This window comes from Balaenoptera ricei, chromosome 17 (genome assembly GCF_028023285.1).
Source record: "Balaenoptera ricei isolate mBalRic1 chromosome 17, mBalRic1.hap2, whole genome shotgun sequence".
Classification (NCBI taxonomy): domain Eukaryota; kingdom Metazoa; phylum Chordata; class Mammalia; order Artiodactyla; family Balaenopteridae; genus Balaenoptera; species Balaenoptera ricei.
In genome coordinates this window covers 39,651,246-39,669,844 of record NC_082655.1, presented here as the reverse complement: position 1 = coordinate 39,669,844, position 18,599 = coordinate 39,651,246, and the positions used below count along the sequence as shown (strand labels likewise).

The 18,599-nt window shown below is 40.4% G+C and overlaps 1 protein-coding gene across 2 annotated transcripts in view; it reads left to right on the top strand.

The window, feature by feature from the left end:
• CPQ (carboxypeptidase Q) overlaps positions 1-18,599 on the top strand; it is a 505,020-nt gene that overhangs the window by 225,381 nt on the left and 261,040 nt on the right. For both annotated transcript variants that reach the window (XM_059902028.1, XM_059902029.1), the window contains exon 4: positions 9,060-9,267. In XM_059902028.1, coding sequence (XP_059758011.1) covers positions 9,060-9,267 — 208 coding nt within the window. The remainder of the gene's footprint in view (positions 1-9,059; positions 9,268-18,599) is intronic.

Genomic DNA, 18,599 nt, shown 5'->3' with positions numbered 1-18,599 from the left:
CCCTTTGAGTGTGTGTTTTGCCCCAAAGGAGAGTAGTATTGAAGTAAGTGAGGCTTGTGCACTCACAGAGATCTGATGGCATTGCCTGTGTAGGTGTCTGCAGGTCCACTCAGACGCAACCCAAGTTGTGTCCCTTCCCCTGTTGTGTACAATGTCATCTAGCGTTGTGTCCTCTAGGGCAAGGCTGTGGTGTGGAGTGGGTGGGGCTGGAGCATTCACTGGGTGGGGGTTAGGAGTTGGGGCACTGCGGCTGGAGAAGTTGAAGTGGGCTGCTTCATTAGTGCAGACTGAGTTAGCACCAGCACTGGTTGCTTCTGCCCCACCTGGACCATACCCCACACCCCACTAGCCTCCTCTGCATCTCTAGATTGAGCCTTCTCCCAGGGCCTGTCTGCCCCAGATCCAGTGCCAAGATGTGGTGTGGAGTGGGCAGGGCCGGGGTGTTCACCCTCCTTGGATTCAGAAGAGTGGTGAGGTGGCAGCCACCATGCAGATCTCTCTCCACCCTGTTTGTTGGCAAGCCAGCACCTGCACACTCTTCATGAGTAGAGTCTAGGCTTCTCCAGCCCTTCTCCAGTCCCTGCGGTTCTCCCAGCAGCCAAGAGGGCTTGTCTTCTCCATGTAGGACCCCGAGACTGGGACACCCAGTCTGTCGCTCAACCTACTCAGTCCCCAGGGTGAGGGTCTGCCTGTGAAGACCTTCTTTTTCTTTCAGATCCCTCCCAGGGGTGGAGGTCCCAACCCTATGCATTTTTTCCATCCTTACCCAGTTATGTGGAAATCTTTCTTGCAGCTTTGGTTGTATAGGAGTTCTTCTGCCAGTTTCCAGGTAGTTTTCCATGAGAATAATTCCACGTGTAGATGTATTTTTGATGTGTTTGTGGGGGGAGGTGAGCTCCACATCCTCCTACTCTGCCATCTTGATCTGACCTTTGTATGACTATCTGATGCTTTGTTTTAAAAATTTTTTCTTCATGTCAAGAAAGAAATCAACCATTCCTTTTTTTCTCCCAGAGTTTTAATCCAGGATGGACATTAGGGACTTTCCTGGTGGTCCAGTGGTTAAGACTTCACCTTCCAATGCAGGAGGTGTGGGTTTGACAACTGGTTGAGGAGCTAAAATCCCACATGCCTTGCGGACAAAAAAAAAAACAAAACCAAAACATAAAATATTAGAAGCAATATTGTAAGAAATTCAATAAAGACTTTAAAAATGGTCCACATCAAAAAAAAAAAAAAGAATGGATATTAAATAATTCAAATGGCTTTATCTTGTTTCCCTTCTGACAAAATATGCTGTCTAGTTTGTTTAGGCTTTTATAAAAAAAATACTATAGACCGGGGGTCTTATGAACAACCAACGGTTATTTCTTACAGTTTTGTAGGCTGGGAAGTCCCAAGATCATGGTGCCCGCACACTCAGTGTCTGGCGAGCACCCATTTCTTAGACGGCTATTTTTTCACTGTAACCTCGTGTGTTGGAAGGAGTGAGGGATCTTTCTGGGGCCTCTTTTATAAGGGTACTAATACCACGCAGGTAGGCTATGTCCTCATGACCTAGTCACTTGCCAAAGACCCCACCTCCTAAAACCATCACCATGTGGGTTAGAATTCCAACATATAAATTTTGGAGGGACACAAACATTCAGTCTATACCATGTGCTATGAGTTACATCTTCAATTCTGTTCTAATAAGAGGATGTTGGACTCTGAGGGTAATGAGAGATTAGCATAGTTTAACAGAGTTAATAATAGAAACTTAGGATATTTCTGACTGAGAAGACAGAGATCTTGGGTCAGATGATCTTTAAATACTTTCCAGTCCATTTAATCAGAAATGTTTCCCATTGAGGCTTAAACTCAAAACAATATTTAGTTAGTAAAATGGATAGAGCGTTTTGTTGGTTAAAGTTACCATCTTCATTTATCAATGATTTCTATGTTGCTCCATATCTTTATCATTATTATCATTTTTTTTTTTTTTTTTTTTTAATTTATTTATTTATTTATTTTTGGCTGTGTTGGGTCTTTGTTTCTGTGTGAGGGCTTTCTCTAGTCGCGGCAAGCGGGGTCCACTCTTCATCGCGGTGCGCGGGCCTCTCACTATCGTGGCCTCTCCTGTTGCGGAGCACAGGCTCCAGACGCGCAGGCTCAGTAGTTGTGGCTCACGGGCCCAGTTGCTCCACAGCATGTGGGATCTTCCCAGACCAGGGCTCGAACCCGTGTCCCCTGCATTGGCAGGCAGATTCTCAACCACTGCGCCACCAGGGAAGCCCCATTATTATCATTTTTATTAAAGAAATTATCTATTGTAACATTTTTGTTATTCCAAGGTAGATTTTCATCTTACTTAATACATAATTCCTTTTAGAAATTGTAAAGATTGGAAGAGCATATAGGAAAAAAACCAATTAAGATGATGAAATAACTGTGCGTTAGCAGAAAATTGTAACTTATACAGAAGAACAAGATCAGAAAGGAAAAAAGGGAACACATATATTTTTGATGATTACTTTAGGTTACAAAATATCTAATAATAATGAAACTAGTATTTATGCAGTACTTTCTAGGTAACAAAATACTAAGTATAAATTTTTTTTAGGTATATTGAATTCTCTTCTCTATTTATTTTATAGGCAGGTCTTTACATTTTTGTGTCTTAGAGAAACTAGCCGAAAAGCCCTTCCTATATGTTGTGGATATTAAAAAAATCACACGATTTTATTCCTCTAAGCATTTTGACCATCTTCCTTCTGTCTCACAGTCTTGTGGAGCTGGCTGGGTTCCTCTGTTTTGCAAGAAGGTACATCTCTCTGATGCTGTGTCTGTAATAGTCTCCTTACTGACATCTGCCCATGAATATGATATTAAACATGTTGGTTGAGTTTTGCTCATGTGGAGTCTGTCATTAATATGGAATAGAATTCAAGAATTTGATATTTTCTTCTCTCTCTTCTACCATTTCAACTGAATTATAGAAATTAGGAATGAAATTTAGTCCTACCTCCTCTCTCTTGGTCAGGTTTTTTTGTTTTTGTTTTTTATTTTTAACCTGTGGGAGTTGGAAATATTTCAGGGTTTCCTTTCTTGAGAAATTATGGTATAAATGAATCCTTTTGCTTTTGTATTCTTCATGACAGTATAAATGCCTGAGATCAATTTACTCTTATTGTTGTTAATGACAGTATAAAAGTCTGAGATGAATTTACTTTTAAAGTACTAGATCTAAAAAAATTTAATAAAGTCAATTGTAATTTTTCCAAGAGAGTTATTTTCAATCAAACTGATTTTTAAAACAAACAAGCCTTTCTGTTAAACAGAATAGGTGCTCTTTTAACCATCCAATAAGGAAGTTAAAAAAAACCTCTCGTAGAAACAAGAGACTATAGCTTCAGAAGCTCCCAGTCCTCACAGTCATTCCCACCTCTAGACTCTTTCTTTAGGAAACATTCCAAGACTTCACTGTGTTGTGAATAATTTTTACTTCAGTCAATGTGTTCTATGCCCCTGTGAAAACCTACATATTCCTCAGTAAGGATACATAATTTTCCTCCTGTTGGATATTTAACATCACAAGCTGACACCCAGTTCCAGTGGTTGATTTGAGCTTTGCAAATTTTGAAGTGCTCAGAAACAAAGTGCCTGGTATCTTTTATAAAGAGCTAGTGAAAAGTGACTAGCATTAAGGGAGTTTGACTGATGTGTGGTAATCAGGTGGGAAATGTCAAACGTATTTGTTTAAACCTTGCACTTATTTTATGTAGATAAAAGACAATATTCAGCTGACTTCAAATTATATCACTTTACAAAACATACACAAGAAATTTAGTAAAATTTGAAAAGCTTATTAAGGCTTACGGTGTCCATGTTCATTTTATATTTTGGGTATACTCTCTTGCAAGCACAGAGACCAGCAGGCTTTGTTTTCATACATCTCATAAACCAGAGCCATAGAAGTATGATTTTTGAATGAAAAAGATACCAGGATTTTCCTCTTAAAGAGAAATCTGGAACCTTAAGATTTTTATTTTGATTTTTTACATTAGAAGTTTTATTGGGGTAAATTCACAAACCATACAATTTACCATTTTAACACACACAGTTTGGTGTTTTTTAGTATATTCAAAGAGTTGTGCAAACACCCTCACTGTCTAATTTTAGTTTAGAACATTTTCATCATCCTGAAAAGAAATCCCTAACAGTTAGCATTCACTTCCCATTTCCCTGTCCCTTCCAACAGTGCAAGGCAACCTAAAATTTACTTTCTACCTCTGTGAATTTGCCTATTCTGAACATTTCTTATAAGCGGAATTTTACAACATGTGGTCTTGTGTGACTGGCTTCTTTCACTTAGGAAAGAAGTGAAAGAAGGTTCAAGGTTTTCAAGGTTTGTTCATGTTGTAGCATGTTTCAGAACATTATTTTTTTTATTGCTGAATACTATTCTACTGTATAGATATACCAAATTTGTTTATCTACACATCAGTTGATGGACATTAGGGTTGTTTCCACCTTTGGACTATTCTGAGTAGTGCTATAAACATATGTGTGCCAGTTTACATTTAGGTCTGTGATTCATTTTGAATTTTTTTGTGTGTGATGTAGGGGTGCGACTTCACTCTTTTTCATGCGGGTATCTGGTTGGCCCCAGCACCATTTGTGGAAACACTGTTTTATCCCCATTGAATTATCTTGGCCCCCTCGTTGAAAATGAATTGACCAATCTTATAAACTTTATTTCTGTATTCTCAATTCTATTTTATTGATCTATGTGTCTATCCTTATACCAGTACCACTTTTTAAATTATCGATTTGTAGTATGTTTTTAAATTTAGAAGTGTGAGTCCACCAATTTTGTTCTACTTTTTCAACTTGTGTTGGTTATTTTAAGTCCCTTCCTTTTCCATATGAATTTCAGAATCAGCTTGTAAATTTCTTCAAAAAAGGCAGGTGGAATTTTGAGAAGAATTGCACGGAATCTGTAAATCAATTTGGGGAGTATTACCATCTTAAGAATGTAAAGTCTTCTAATCCATAAACATGGGGCACTTTTCAGTACATTAGGATCTTCTTTAATTTATTTAAACAACATTTTGCAGTTCTCATTGTATGAATCTTGCACTTTTTTTTTTTTTTTTTTTTTTAAAGAAGGAAGCTCGGGCTTCCCTGGTGGCGCAGTGGTTGAGAATCTGCCTGCCAATGCAGGGGACACGGGTTCGAGCCCTGGTCTGGGAGGATCCCACATGCCACGGAGCAACTGGGCCCGTGAGCCACAATTGCTGAGCCTGCACGTCTGGAGCCCGTGCTCCGCAACAAGAGAGGCCGCGATGGTGAGAGGCCCGCGCACCGCGATGAAGAGTGGTCCCCACTTGCCGCAACTAGAGAAAGCCCTCGCACAGAAACGAAGACCCAACACAGTCATAAATAAGTAAATAAATAAATAAATAAATAAAAGAACGTGAATTTCTAAAAAAAAAAAGGAGGAAGCTCCATTTTTTTTTAAAAATAATTCTTTATTTTATTTATTTATTTTTGGCTGTGTTGGGTCTTCGTTTCTGTGTGAGGACTTTCTCCAGTTGCGGCAAGCGGGGGCCACTCTTCATTGCGGCGCGCGGGCCTCTTCACTATCGCGGCCTCTCTTGTTGCGGAGCACAGGTTCCAGACGCGCAGACTCAGTAGTTGTGACTCACGGGCCTAGCTGCTCCGCGGCATGTGGGATCTTCCCAGACCAGGGCTCGAACCCGTGTCCACTGCATTGGCAGGCAGATTCTCAACCACTGCGCCACCAGGGAAGCCCCTTGCACTTCTTTTGTTAAATTTATTTGTAGTATTTTATTCTTTTTGTTGCTAATGAAAATGCAATTGTTACTTAATTTTCAGATTGTTCATTGCTACTGTGTTGCTACTACACTGTATTGTTTATTACTGCTGTGCAATTGATTTTTGTGTATCGATATTGTATCCTGCAACTTTGCTGAGCTTGTTAATTAGTTATAATAGTTTTTTGTGTGTGTGCATGTGGATTCCTTAGGATTTTCTATATACGTGACCATTTGTGGACAGAGATAGTTTTACTTCTGTTTCCCACCTTTATTTCTTTTATTTCTTTTTCTTGTCTGATTTTCCTGGCTCGAACCTCCAGTACAACATTGAATAGAAGTGGGCAGAGCAGACATCCTAGCCTTGTTTCTGATCTCAGGGGAAAAATATTCGGTCTTCTACCACTATGTATGACGTTAGCTGTGGGTTTTTCATAGATACCTTTTATTAGGTTGAGGAAGTTCCCTCCCATTCAAAGTTTGTTGAGTGTTTTTATTATGAAGGAGCGTTAGATTTTGTTGAAGACTTCGTCAGCATCTATCGAGATGATCACGTGGTTTTTGTCCTTTATTATATTATTATAATACACTACACTGATTGATTTTTTGATGTTAAATCAACCTTGCATTTCTGGAATAAATACCCCTTGGTGATGGTGTAAAATTCTTTTCATATGTTACTGTATCAGTTTGTTTTTATTTTGTTGATTTTGTTTTTTGCATTTATATTCATAAGAGATATTGGTCTATAGTTTTCTTTTCTTGTACTGTCTTTGTCTAGTTTTGTTCTTATTAATAGTGGCCTTGTAGAATGAGTTGGAAAGTGTTCCCTCCTCTTGTATTTTTTCGAAGACTTTGTGAAGGATTGGTATTAATCTTTAAATGTTCTTGTTTTGATTTTTTATGGCTTCCTTTGTAGTTTACCATTTGCTATTGTTAAATGCAAGTGGGGCTTGTAAGTGGGGCCAGGAAGGTGATGTTTATGGTGATCATCTCCTGTAGGACAATTGACAGTAAAAATACAGGACTCTAAATAGAACTGTTGAGTCTTCACTCTGCCTACTTCTACTGAACAATGCTGAATACTCAACCACTGGAGAACATGCTTAACTGTAGAAACAAATTAGAAGCTTTTTATATCTTGAATTCAGAACCACAGTTGGAAAATGCCATTTTCCTCAGTGGAGCCATTGGTGTATGCCCAATTCACTGTCCCCAAATTAAGAAGTCTTACCTGTAACTTATTAGTACCAATTTGTTCAGAAACATTATTTAAAAGAGCCTATTGAGAGGTGTTACACTGACCTCCTTTTGAGTCAGAGAGCCTGAGAACAAGGAGAGTTTGTTGAATCCTAGACATCACGTAAGGTAATATGAATAATAAATATTTAGATTGTCTTCCTACATGTTTCAAAATACTTTTGGTCATTAACCACTCTACCAACTCAGTGGGGAAAATTAACACTGAAGAAATAATTATAACAACTAATGTTTGCTAAGTAATTCCTATATGCCAAGCACTTTAAAATCCTTTATATATACTATCTCTTATATTCCTCATAGCAATCTTATGAGGTCAATGCTAATATTATTCTCTACTTTTCAGATGTGGAAACTCAGAAACAGAGAGGTAATCTATGTTGCTTGGTGTCGGACAGGTGGAGAATAGTAGAGCCAGGATTTGACCTAGGTTATGTGACTCCATAGCCTACCCTAAACCGGAAGTTAGAGTGGATTAGGCGTATTCCAGAACAGGGATTCAGATTCAGGGTTTCTGTTTTATAAGTTTTGAATTTATAAGTCATTTGTCTCTCTCTAATGAAGAATATAATTTTCAGTCAGCAGTTAAGAAATGTCCATAAAGGATGTATTTAGATGGTCTAAGTCTAAGGACTTGAGATTACACACTCTCTCTCTGTGGGGTTAATGTAATAGATAAGTTAGTATAATAAATATTTAACATTTATTAAGGGCTTACTATGTTCCAGGGTAAGTTATTTATTTGTATAAGTTAACTAAATTTGCAAAATAACTATGAAATAGGTATTATAATTACCATCGCCAATCATAGCTGAAGCCACTGAAGCAAAGACGTGTAACTTGCCCAAGGCCAATTAGCAATAAGTAGCACAGCTCAGATTTGAACCCAGACAGTCTTGCTTCAGAACCTGTATTCTTAATCACTTTGTCATGCAGTTTCTCTAAGTCAGTAAATAGTCACCTGATACACGGTCACAGCAATAACAGTCACACCGAGAAATCAGTGATAAGACTGGATCATTGTGTTTATGCACATGCAGATGGGAGTCACTTGTACAGGAGAGAAATGTGTTATGGCTCAAAGGAGGAAAAAGGCTTTTCTCTGAATATGAGACAACTTGAAACGAGTATGGAAGTACAAAAAGAAAACTTAATTTGGAAAGGGAGGCTGTTAGCTTGTGCTTCCACAGAAGACGGGAACAGACTGATGGGATATGGTGAGTGCTCAGAAGCTGTGATCCTGAGCGAGTTGTGGTGGTGTGGTTTGGAGTTTTACCTCAGAGGTAAAAGGGGACAGTTTGAAAGAACAGTTTTAGAAAGTGAATTTGATAAACTCAATTAGCATGGGGAGAGGTTGAATCAATAGTAGATTAATATCAACTTCAATTACAAGTGTTTCTAGTGATGTAAGAAGCATCTGGAAATTAGCTGAAAAAACTTGACCATTTAGGGTGATATTTCCCCCTTAATGCCAAAATCATAATAGTTTTCTTTTTCTTGTGGCAGTGAAATCACAGACCTGTGTTTATCTGGCACTTTTCTTCCTGGGAATCCAAACATTTCCCCAGATGTTGTTCTATGGTTTTCGTACACAGTGTTCTACCCCTATGCAGGGTCACATATGCAGACCTCTGTGTTTGGGTGGGAAGAGAGTAGCTCTCGAGCCAGTCAGTGACCAGAGAGCTGGTTGTACCTGGGCCAGTTTTCTTCCAGACGTGTGGGCCTTCTAGTCTGCAGCCTAAACTTCATGTAATGAAGTAATAAACTTCATGTAATGTTTTCAATGAAATTATTATTAAATTGAAGTTTCTAAGTTATTTTTATCAAAAAGAAAAATTACATTCACATCAAAAGCAAGTAAACCAATATTGCCCACCCTTTCCCTTCCTCACATGAAAACAAAGATCAGTGAAAGTCTTTTAAAAAATACCTTTGGTCCATTTCCACTTTCAAGGTAACCTGGTGGCTTCTTTTCTAAAGCCCTCACACAGGTATTCAGGAATACCAGGATGGTGTGCCAAAGATCCCAACAGCTTGTATTACGGTGGAAGATGCAGAGATGATGTCAAGAATGGCTTCTCGTGGGAGCAGAATTGTCATTCAGCTGAAGATGGGGGCAAAGAACTACCCAGATGCTGATTCCTTCAACACTGTAGCAGAGATCATTGGTAGCAAGTATCCGGAGCAGGTGAGTGAAGGCAAGGGATGGGCTGTCTGGGAATAAGGTGTTGTGGTCAAGTTTTAGTTTTTACAGACAGTTTAGGAAAGAGAGAATGAGTCTGCAGAGATGGTCTTCATCGACTCCTTAAAGGCAGGCACTTTTTTTTTTTCCTTCAGAAGTTTACTACTTTGACCGAAGAAGGGCAGGACTAACTGAAGGGCAGAATATGATCCACTGTGTGGAAATTCAACTCCGAATAGTTGAGGGCAGTATTTGTCCATATGTGTTGTATTTCTTCCATTTGGAGCCAGCTTGGCATTTGAGGTCATACCAATAGTTGATAGCATGCTTATCATGTGACTTACCTTCCTTCATCCTTTCAAAGCTCTGTGAAGTAAGTCTATTTTCTTCATTTTGCAGGTGAGGAAATTAACCTAAAGGAAACTCACTTGCCTAAGGTCCATACAGCTAGTAAATGGCTGAGAAAGGACTCAAACCCAGGACCTTGTGAATATTAATCCAAGCTATAGACCACAGTTTATGTGAAATCTTTAGAGGGGTTTTTTTTTTTTTTTGGAAACTTCAAATAGTCTTAGATGTGTTATTCAAACTGTATACTAGCCGAAGCTTAAATGACTTCAGCAAGTTACTTATTCTCTAAGTCTTAGAGAATTTATCTACAAAGAAGGGGATGGCGTATGTAAGGAACAGGATTACTATGAGGGCTGGACTAGATAATGCATATCTGATAGCCTCCTACTATAGTGTTTGTCGCATCACATGCACTCATTGAATGTCACGTCAGTGTACTTCCTATGACATCAAGTGTACAAAAGATAGTTTTCATAACGTTTCTGGTACAAGCCTTCTTTATTAGTAGTTATTGAAATTCTGAAAATAGCACTTAAAAATATAGCTGTTTGGGCAGTTCAGACTTGTATTTTGTTTAAGAACGTCAGTGGGATGAAGGAACAGGCACATAGTAATGGAGAAACAGTCCTTCTGCACGTGTCCTGACTCAGGGCCTCTCTCACACTTAAAGGGTTGCGCAGCAGTAAAGATGCGTTTTACGTTTTGGGACCCTTTTCTCCCTTCCTAAATGACCTGCTCCCTGGACCTGGGCATGCGTCAACCCTGGGGTTACGGCCGCAGGGATAACAGAAAAGCAAGATCTCAGTAGGACCATGGAGGGTCAGACAGTGTAGAGAAACTGTAGTTTTAAACGTTGAGAAAACAAATAAGCCCAGCCCCTTGTCTCTTTAGGAAACCGAGAACAACAGAAGAGCCAAGAGTCCACGTTTCAGGTACTGAGTAGTCAGAACCCTTAGAGTGTAATCCCTAGTCCAGGGTGGGAGGAGGTTAGGATGATATATTATCAGTTGTCTGGATGAGCAGGCTGATTCTGGCCTAAGGGTGGGTGGCAAGGTGAGAGTGAGTTATTGGAACCTTAATCGGAAACGGCCAGTGGGTGTCCCGGTCTGAGGTCAAAGCATTAAAACAGAGGCGTTCTCGGGCTGCAGCAGCTGCAGGGTTGAGGTAGTGCTGGCTCAGAGCTTCCCGGGAACCGCCGGCATCTTCCAGCTGAGAGTGCTCGGCCCTCCTCCTCAGCCCTGCACGACTGTTTTTCCAATCAGTTTTATTGAGGTATAATTTACATAAAATAAACTTACCAAATTTAAGAGTACAATTCGATGAGTGTTGAAAAATGTAATCCAGTAATGTAAGCACAGTCATAGCAGAGAGTATTTTCATCACCCCAGATGTTCCCTTGTGCCCCTTTGCAGTCCATCTCCTCCTCTACTCCCCTGTCCCCTGGGCACCACTGCTCTGCTTTCTGGAACTATAGCTTTTTCTTCTCTAGAATTTCATATAGGGGGAATCATGTAAGTGGAGTCTTTCGGGCTGGCTTCTCTCACTCAGCGTAATGCTTTTGAGGTTTATCCGTGTTGCCGTATCTGCTGTCCATTCCTTTATACTGCTGGGTAATATTTCACAGCACCACCTCAACCCTCCAGCTGCTGCAGCCCGAGACGCATTTCACAGTGCGTTTATCCATTCACCGGTGATGATGGACATTTGGGTGGTTTCTAGTTTTTGACTGTTATGAATAAAGTGTCTGTGAACATTCTTGTATAAAAGTCTTCCTATGGCCGTATGTTTTCATTCCTCCTTGGGTAAGTGCCTAGAGGTGGAATTGTGGGGCTGGCCTGAATCTTAAGCACCCTAATCTCTGTCAAGATGCTTCAACCTCTGTATTCTATGGGGGTAGCGCCTTCTCCAGGAGAGTGATGGACAATTTCAGAGCTGTCCCAGGAATCAGGATTAAACTTTTACCTCTATCATAACATTGCACAGCATTCCAAGAGTTAGTTATAAATACCTTGTTGCCTACGTGTAAAAGATAGAAGATTAACAAAAGGTCTCCCACAAAGAAGTTGCAGCATCACTTGCCCGGAAGGAATGTGGGTGAGTGCAGTGAAGTGAAGTCCATGTGTTTGTGTTTGGGGGGGAATCTGCCTTACAGCCTGCCTGGAACCACAGGGCATGTCTAGACCATGAAGGGAAGTGGAAAGCGTGTGTTCTCCCCTCCAGGTGTGAGGTGAGTTAATGAACCTTAGTAAGCACCGTCCATCCCTGATAAAGCCTCCTCTGCGAACCCTCCCCTCATCCCACCATTTTATGCCATTGTTATGCTGTCCTCTCCCACCAGAACTTGTAGATGCCCTGAGCATTCTGTTTACCTTCTTTTCTCTTTTTCCCTAATGCCTATCCCAGAACTTGGCGTGCAGTAGCTTCTCAATGCATATTTTAATTCAGTAAAATGAAGAGAAGAGTAAAGGAAGAAAACAAGTGGAAGATTTTCTTAATCTCTATTCTCTTTAAATCCAGAAGTTTTCCTGCCCATCTGGAACATTGGTTGTCCATAGGCACTTTGGACATCACCCATGAATGCAGCTCTGTATGGCTAAACTCGAGTCCATCAACTCCCTCACACCTAACACCTCGCCTTGGTTTCTTGTCTCTGTTAAAGGAACCATATTTACCTATCAGCACGTTCAGAAACTTCAAGTTGTTTTTCATTCTCTCCTGTTTGTTACTGTTCTACAGTCAGGAACCATAGCCTATTCAGTCTACTTTCAGCCTATTTAAAAAAAAAAAAAAGGAAATCTGTTCCTGTCTTGTATTTACTGTCATTACTGTTGTAACTCAGGCCCCTGCTATTTCCCTCCTGACTTTCTTTTCTTCTGTTCTCTTTCTGCTTCTGCACTTTTGCAGTGCAGTTCAGTTATCTTTTAAAACACCGATCTCAAAATGGTGTTTCCATGCTGTCAGGTCCCCTCTCCTGTTCCCTATAAGATAAAGGTTATGATCTAGGTAAATGCTGAGGCAAGTGACCAGAGGTGAAGAAGACGGAAGAAAAGAGACCATGAAGGGGGGCGTTTCGGGGGGTTAAATAGGAGGCAGTTATGATTAAATAATATAGTACAATTTATAAATGAGCAGAAAATTAGAATAAAGAAAGAGGGAAAGGAGTGTATGATGGAGATTCAGTACCAACTGAAAGACCCATTCTTTCATTGGCTAGTGAGTGAGTTCAGTTCTCCTAAACTCTGACAAACTTTTCTAAAAATCATTCAACTTTATTTTTAATTATAAGTATGCTGAATGACATAAACGTTGGTCTTGATAGTTTAGGTTGACTAACTCATCCCTGACACGTCCTTGCTACCTTGCTCCTTTTTATACTAAAGAATAGTGCTGAATAATGCTGAGCAAACTAGATGCAGTGGAAATTATTTCTAAAAATGAAGAGGAACCCAGCAATCCCACTCTTAGGCATATAGCCAGAGAAAACCATAATTCAAAAGGATGCATGCACCCTGATGTTCACTGCAGCACTATTTACAATAGCCAGGACATGGAAGCACCTAAATGTCCATCAACAGAGGAGTGGATAAAGAAGGTGTGGTACATATATACAGTGGAATATTAGCCATAAAAAGCAACGATATAGTGACATTTGCAGAGACGTGGATGGGCCTAGAGACTGTCATACAGAGTGAAGTAAGTCAGAAAGAGAACAACAAATATCGTATAATATCACTTATATGTGGAATCTAGAAAAATGGTAGAGATGAACTTATTTGCAAAGCAGAAATAGAGTCACAGATGTAGAAAACAAACTTACGGTTGCCAAGGGGGAAAGGGGGGATGGGATGAATTGAGAGATTGGGACTGACATATATACACTACTATATATAAAATAGATAACTAATTAGAACAGACTGTATAGCACAGGGAACTCTACTCGGTGCTCTGTGGTACCCTAAATGGGAAGGAAATCTAAAAAAGAGTGCATATGTGTATACGTATGACTGATTCACTGTGCTGTACAGCAAGAAACTAACACAACATTGTAAAGCAACTATACTCCAATAAAAATTAATTAAAAAATTTTTTTTAATGTAAAAATAAAAGTGAAGAGGATATGTTGAAATCACCATTATTCTTCCTGCAGCCGAGCGTCCTGGGTGACTTGAAAGTGAGCTAATGCTCAGGCAGTGGCTGATATCTTCGGTGGTGACGCCCAGCACAACCCCTTACATGCACAGCACCTTGATGAAAGGGAAGCAGTTAACACATAAAGAATCCTTCTGATTTGGCCTGAGATCCATGGACAACATGTGGTGAATTTCAGCTCTGGAAAAGTGAATATGTGATTAACGAAGCATTAACATATTTCAGAACCCTACTGCCATAATCCAGACATAAGCCTTGACTGAATTAACCACAGGCTTTTAAAAAATGCCAATCATACAAATACTTTATTGGGTTTCAATATGTGAAAAGGCACAATAAGGGTATTATAGACATAAATCCTACCCTCTTCCTAAAACCCCACGAGCTGGCTCCTCCAGGCATGGAATTCTCTCTCCACCTCTTCTGAAACTGCTCCTCTGTGATTTGGGCATGTTGTGCAGGATTCAGCAGACCTTGAACACTTAGAGGGGGTGCATTTCACTGGGGGAAAGCAGGCCTCTGGAAGCCCTGACGTTAGGCTTTGCAACTCCTTTCTCTCAGACAGCTTTTTCCCTGGGAAATCATTGTATCTGTGAGGCCCATCCATGGTTGAGAATGAGTCTGAGAGGGTGGGAACGAGAGTTCTTTGACTTCTGAGCTGATCCTCCCTGGCACTAAAATTGCCATCTTATTCTACTACCATTTATTAAAGAGCTAATTTGCATTGGAAAATTTATAGGAAACTTGTTGCCATCCATGAATAGGTTTTATTTTTTATTAAATCAATGGAGGGTATCCTACCTCCTAGAATAGTCTTAGACAGGCAGAGACAGACAGGTAAGGATCTTAGCAATTTAGTACCAATTCCCTGACTTTCAGATGAGGAAACTGAATCTGAGTGACCTGACCAAGGAGACACAACAAATGCCTGATAGGACACATCTGGAATGTGACTCCAGATTTCCTGACTCCCATTTCTTTCTACCTCAAAGATACTCCATTGTGCCTGGGCACACTTTAGCTGGATGGATAGCGTTTAAATCTGTGGGATTTTGTTGATTCAGGATTCAAGTCGTGCTAACCCTACTAAGTCATTACTTGTGTCTTTCTCTTGTGCTTTTTCCTCTGATATCGCTTTCCTAGGCACGAAGAACTCTCAAATATACTGTCCCTTGTTGTCTCACAGCTTCGTTAGAGCACCCATGAGGGTTGTTACCTGGGAAACCCACCGGTGCTTGGTCCATTTCTCCTACTCATCCTCTCTCCATCAAGTCTGATTTGGGTCTCATTTCTCTTTAGCTCCTTGTCCCTTTGGAAGAGGGTCTGATGGATGCAGCACTTCTTCGGTGTTAGTGACACTTTATGATGCCCTCTTCCCCTGTGCCCCTCTGCATACACCTTCACCCTCGCCAATCAGGTAACCAGGTGTTTTCTGTTTTAGCAAAGGACCACAAACAAAGCCAAAATAGATCTACTCCCAATCACATCATTTAAAAAACACTTTTTATTTGGAAATAATTTTAGGCTCCCAAAAAGTTGCAAAAATAGTGCAGAAAGCTTGGGTGTATCCTTTGACCAGCTTCCCCAGTGATGACATCTTACAGAACTATGGCACATTAACCCAGTGAGGAAACTCTCAGGAGGCACTCCCAAGAGTGGAAACAGAGGCGTTCTCGGGCTGCAGCAGCTGGAGGGTTGAGGTAGCGCTGGCTCATTGAGGTAGCGCTGGCTTCATTTCCTTTCTTGGAAAGCAGGGGCTGCCTGTGGGCATCCTCCGTGTAGCCCCCAGCGTTGCTGGAGCCCCATCCTGACGTTACCCTAGATAGTCCTTTCCGAGGCTTAGCTTATGATGCTTCCAGGGTCTCTCACTCAAACAAACAAGCGAACACAGAAGGAGGGCTGTGCTCAAATTGACCTGACAAGAGGGGAAATTACCTGGGACCAGGGGTACAGGGCACCTGTGGGAGAGAGTCTCACTGAGAACAATCTCTCATGCTGGCTTTAGGGCTGGCCCATTGCTATTGCTCCTCAGTGATTTCCTAGGCCTTATTCTGAGGTCTTGCTTAGTAAATGCAATATTTAAAAAATGTTAATATATTCAAGAATTCTTCTGAGGGAATTGTATGGAAAAGAAGAGTGTTTTGGAATTTTTTTTTTTTTTTTTTATTGATAATATCCAAACCCATTTTCCTAAAGCCTTGATGAGGGGAATTGTTTTTTTTTTTTATCTAAGCCTTTTTCCAACAGCAGTTATTTTCAGGGATTCAAAGAACAATTTCAGTTTCATATGCCAGTATTATTTCAAATATAATGCAGTACTCTGCAGGCTAGTGGGAAACATTGAAATGGAAGCTCTAGTCTGTTCACCGGAGAGTTTGCTGTTTCTTTTGTTTAGTGTGGGGCAGGGTTTCTCCACATCATCACTATTGATATTTGGGGCCAGATAATTCTTTGTTGTGGGAGGTTATCATGTACACTGTACATGATAGCAGTATCTCCCGCCTCTCCCTTATTCCGCACAGCCATGACCATCAAAGATGTCTCCAGGCATTGCCAAACGTCCCCTGAGGGACAGAGGTCACTGCACATTGAGAATCACTGGTGTGGAGTGATGGAAAGGACCCACTGGGTGGGTGTTGACAGGCCTTGGTTCCGGTTTTATTTCTGCCACAAATAAGCTGAGTGACCTTGGGCCACTTAATCCTTCAACTATAGAATGGGGGACTTTGTCTGGAAAAGCTCAAAGGTCATTTCCATCCTGAAAATTCCATTATTAAAAAAAAATACTTGGAGATTATCATGCGACTGGCGGTGCACACTGTATACTCTTAGATGGGAGCCCTTTCACTCTTTCACAGAGTAGGGGTGTTGGTAGGTGTTCTTTTCTTTCTTTCCTTTTTTTATTTAAAAAAAAAATTCTCTCTTCAAATACAGTTAGGAACTCTTCTATTGAAAAAAGTTAAACAAATGCCATTTTTTGAGGCACTTCTTAGCCTTTAATGTGCTAATGTGCACTGGAAATCTTTAAGAGGTCGTTTTGCAATATTCCCCAAACTTTCTGAGAAACAGGAGAAAAGAGGCATAAGATCCACTGGGTAGTTTATATTTTGGTGTTTTTTATATTCTTTTTTCCCCCCAACTCTTCATTCATTCATTCAACACACATTTATGGAGTGTGGGGTGTGTGTCAGGCACTAGGGTTATAGCAATAGCATTGGGTGGGCAGCACAGCACTGTGGTTAGAAACGTAGCCTGTAGAATTCAAATCCTGCTTCTTATCTTATGTTCATAGGTTATTTTGCCTCTCTGACCCTCAATAAATAATAGCCTTCTTTGGAGAGGGGAGAGCTTATGTAAAAGTAAGGAATTGAGAAATAGGAGGGGCGCATCAGGAGGTACTGACCACAGAGGCCTGGCATGCCACTTGAAGGGCCGGGCTTTGTCCTTTGTCCTTTGTCCTTTGACAGCAGGGAATCACTGGAAGGTTGGGTTAGCAGTGGATTTTTCGTTTTGGTTCACTCTACCCACTGTATATATTCACAGGGCAAAACTGAAATTCAGCCAGGAGATTAGCTGGACTTGAACTGAGACAGCTGAAATAGTGTTGGAAAAGATGAGAAGGATTCAGGAAGCATTTCGGAAATAAAATTGGCAAGAGTTGTTAAAGTTTGGATAGAAGGAGAAAAAGAAGAAAAAGTGCAGTTTGGGTGATTTGGAGAATTTATTCATTAATTCTACAGGAATTTACTGAGCTCCTACCATATGCTGGTATATTAATTTGCCCTCACAGCACTTGGGGTTTCATGGTAGAGACAGGCAGTTAAACAAGTAACTGCAGTAACAGGTGGTAAGTGCCATAATATGGTAGCAAAGTGGTATGATGGGGATAACCATCCTGGTCAAGGAGGCCAAGGAAGGCTTTCTGGAGAGATCCAACTTATTCCCACAGCACGAGTAGTTATCCATGAAGAGTTAACCTGCTAAAAGTTACAGAGATGGAGTTGGGATGGGGAATATTCCAAGGAGAAGGAGTAATGCATATGAAAGCCCAAAGAGTAACGTTATTCTTCTTTTAAGGAATGTGATGTGACCTCCTATAATTTCCCAATCCATTTGATAATGAACTCTGTATTCATGGAACTGAGCTGTAAAATAACCTAAAGAAAAAGTCATGGCCTAGTTCGTGTATATATGTTCTTAAAAATACATTATTGAAAAGCTCAGCAATCCCTTTGGAAACTTCCTTGACACTGATGCTGTCAAGAGCCCTGCTGAAGGAATAAACAAAACCTGATTGACCTGGTGGACAAACTCATTCCATACATAATTGAATAGTTAGAGGCTGTGCAGCAAATGCGGCTTTCCTTTCATCTGAATATGTAGTCTGATGATTTGTAAAACCTTCTTAATGGGTACAGCAAGTTATTCTGCCTGGGTGGGAGCCTTTTTACTCACTTAAGCAGCTGTTTAAACTTTCATAAGCAAAGTAATTATTAAATCTTTCATGAACATACTGGAACATTGGTTCACATCTTAACCTTGAGTTGGAAAGTTTTGGGGGCTGGCGTTAGAGTTTTAAACTGGCAAATTTCATTCTTTTTTTTCTTTCTTATTTTAAACTTTTTATGGTTTAGAACCAGCCAACCTAAATCATGGTAGGAAAAATACATGTGTGGCAAGCATGAGACATTTCATTGTTTATTTTTCAAATTTCTGAAATGTGCTCATAGCTGTGCATGCCTCTGGGCTCATGAAGACAGCAAATGGAAATAGCTCAAGCCAGACAGGCTGTTTTAGACAGCCACCCAGGTAGGCAAGGCAAGCCTTAAAGAGTACTC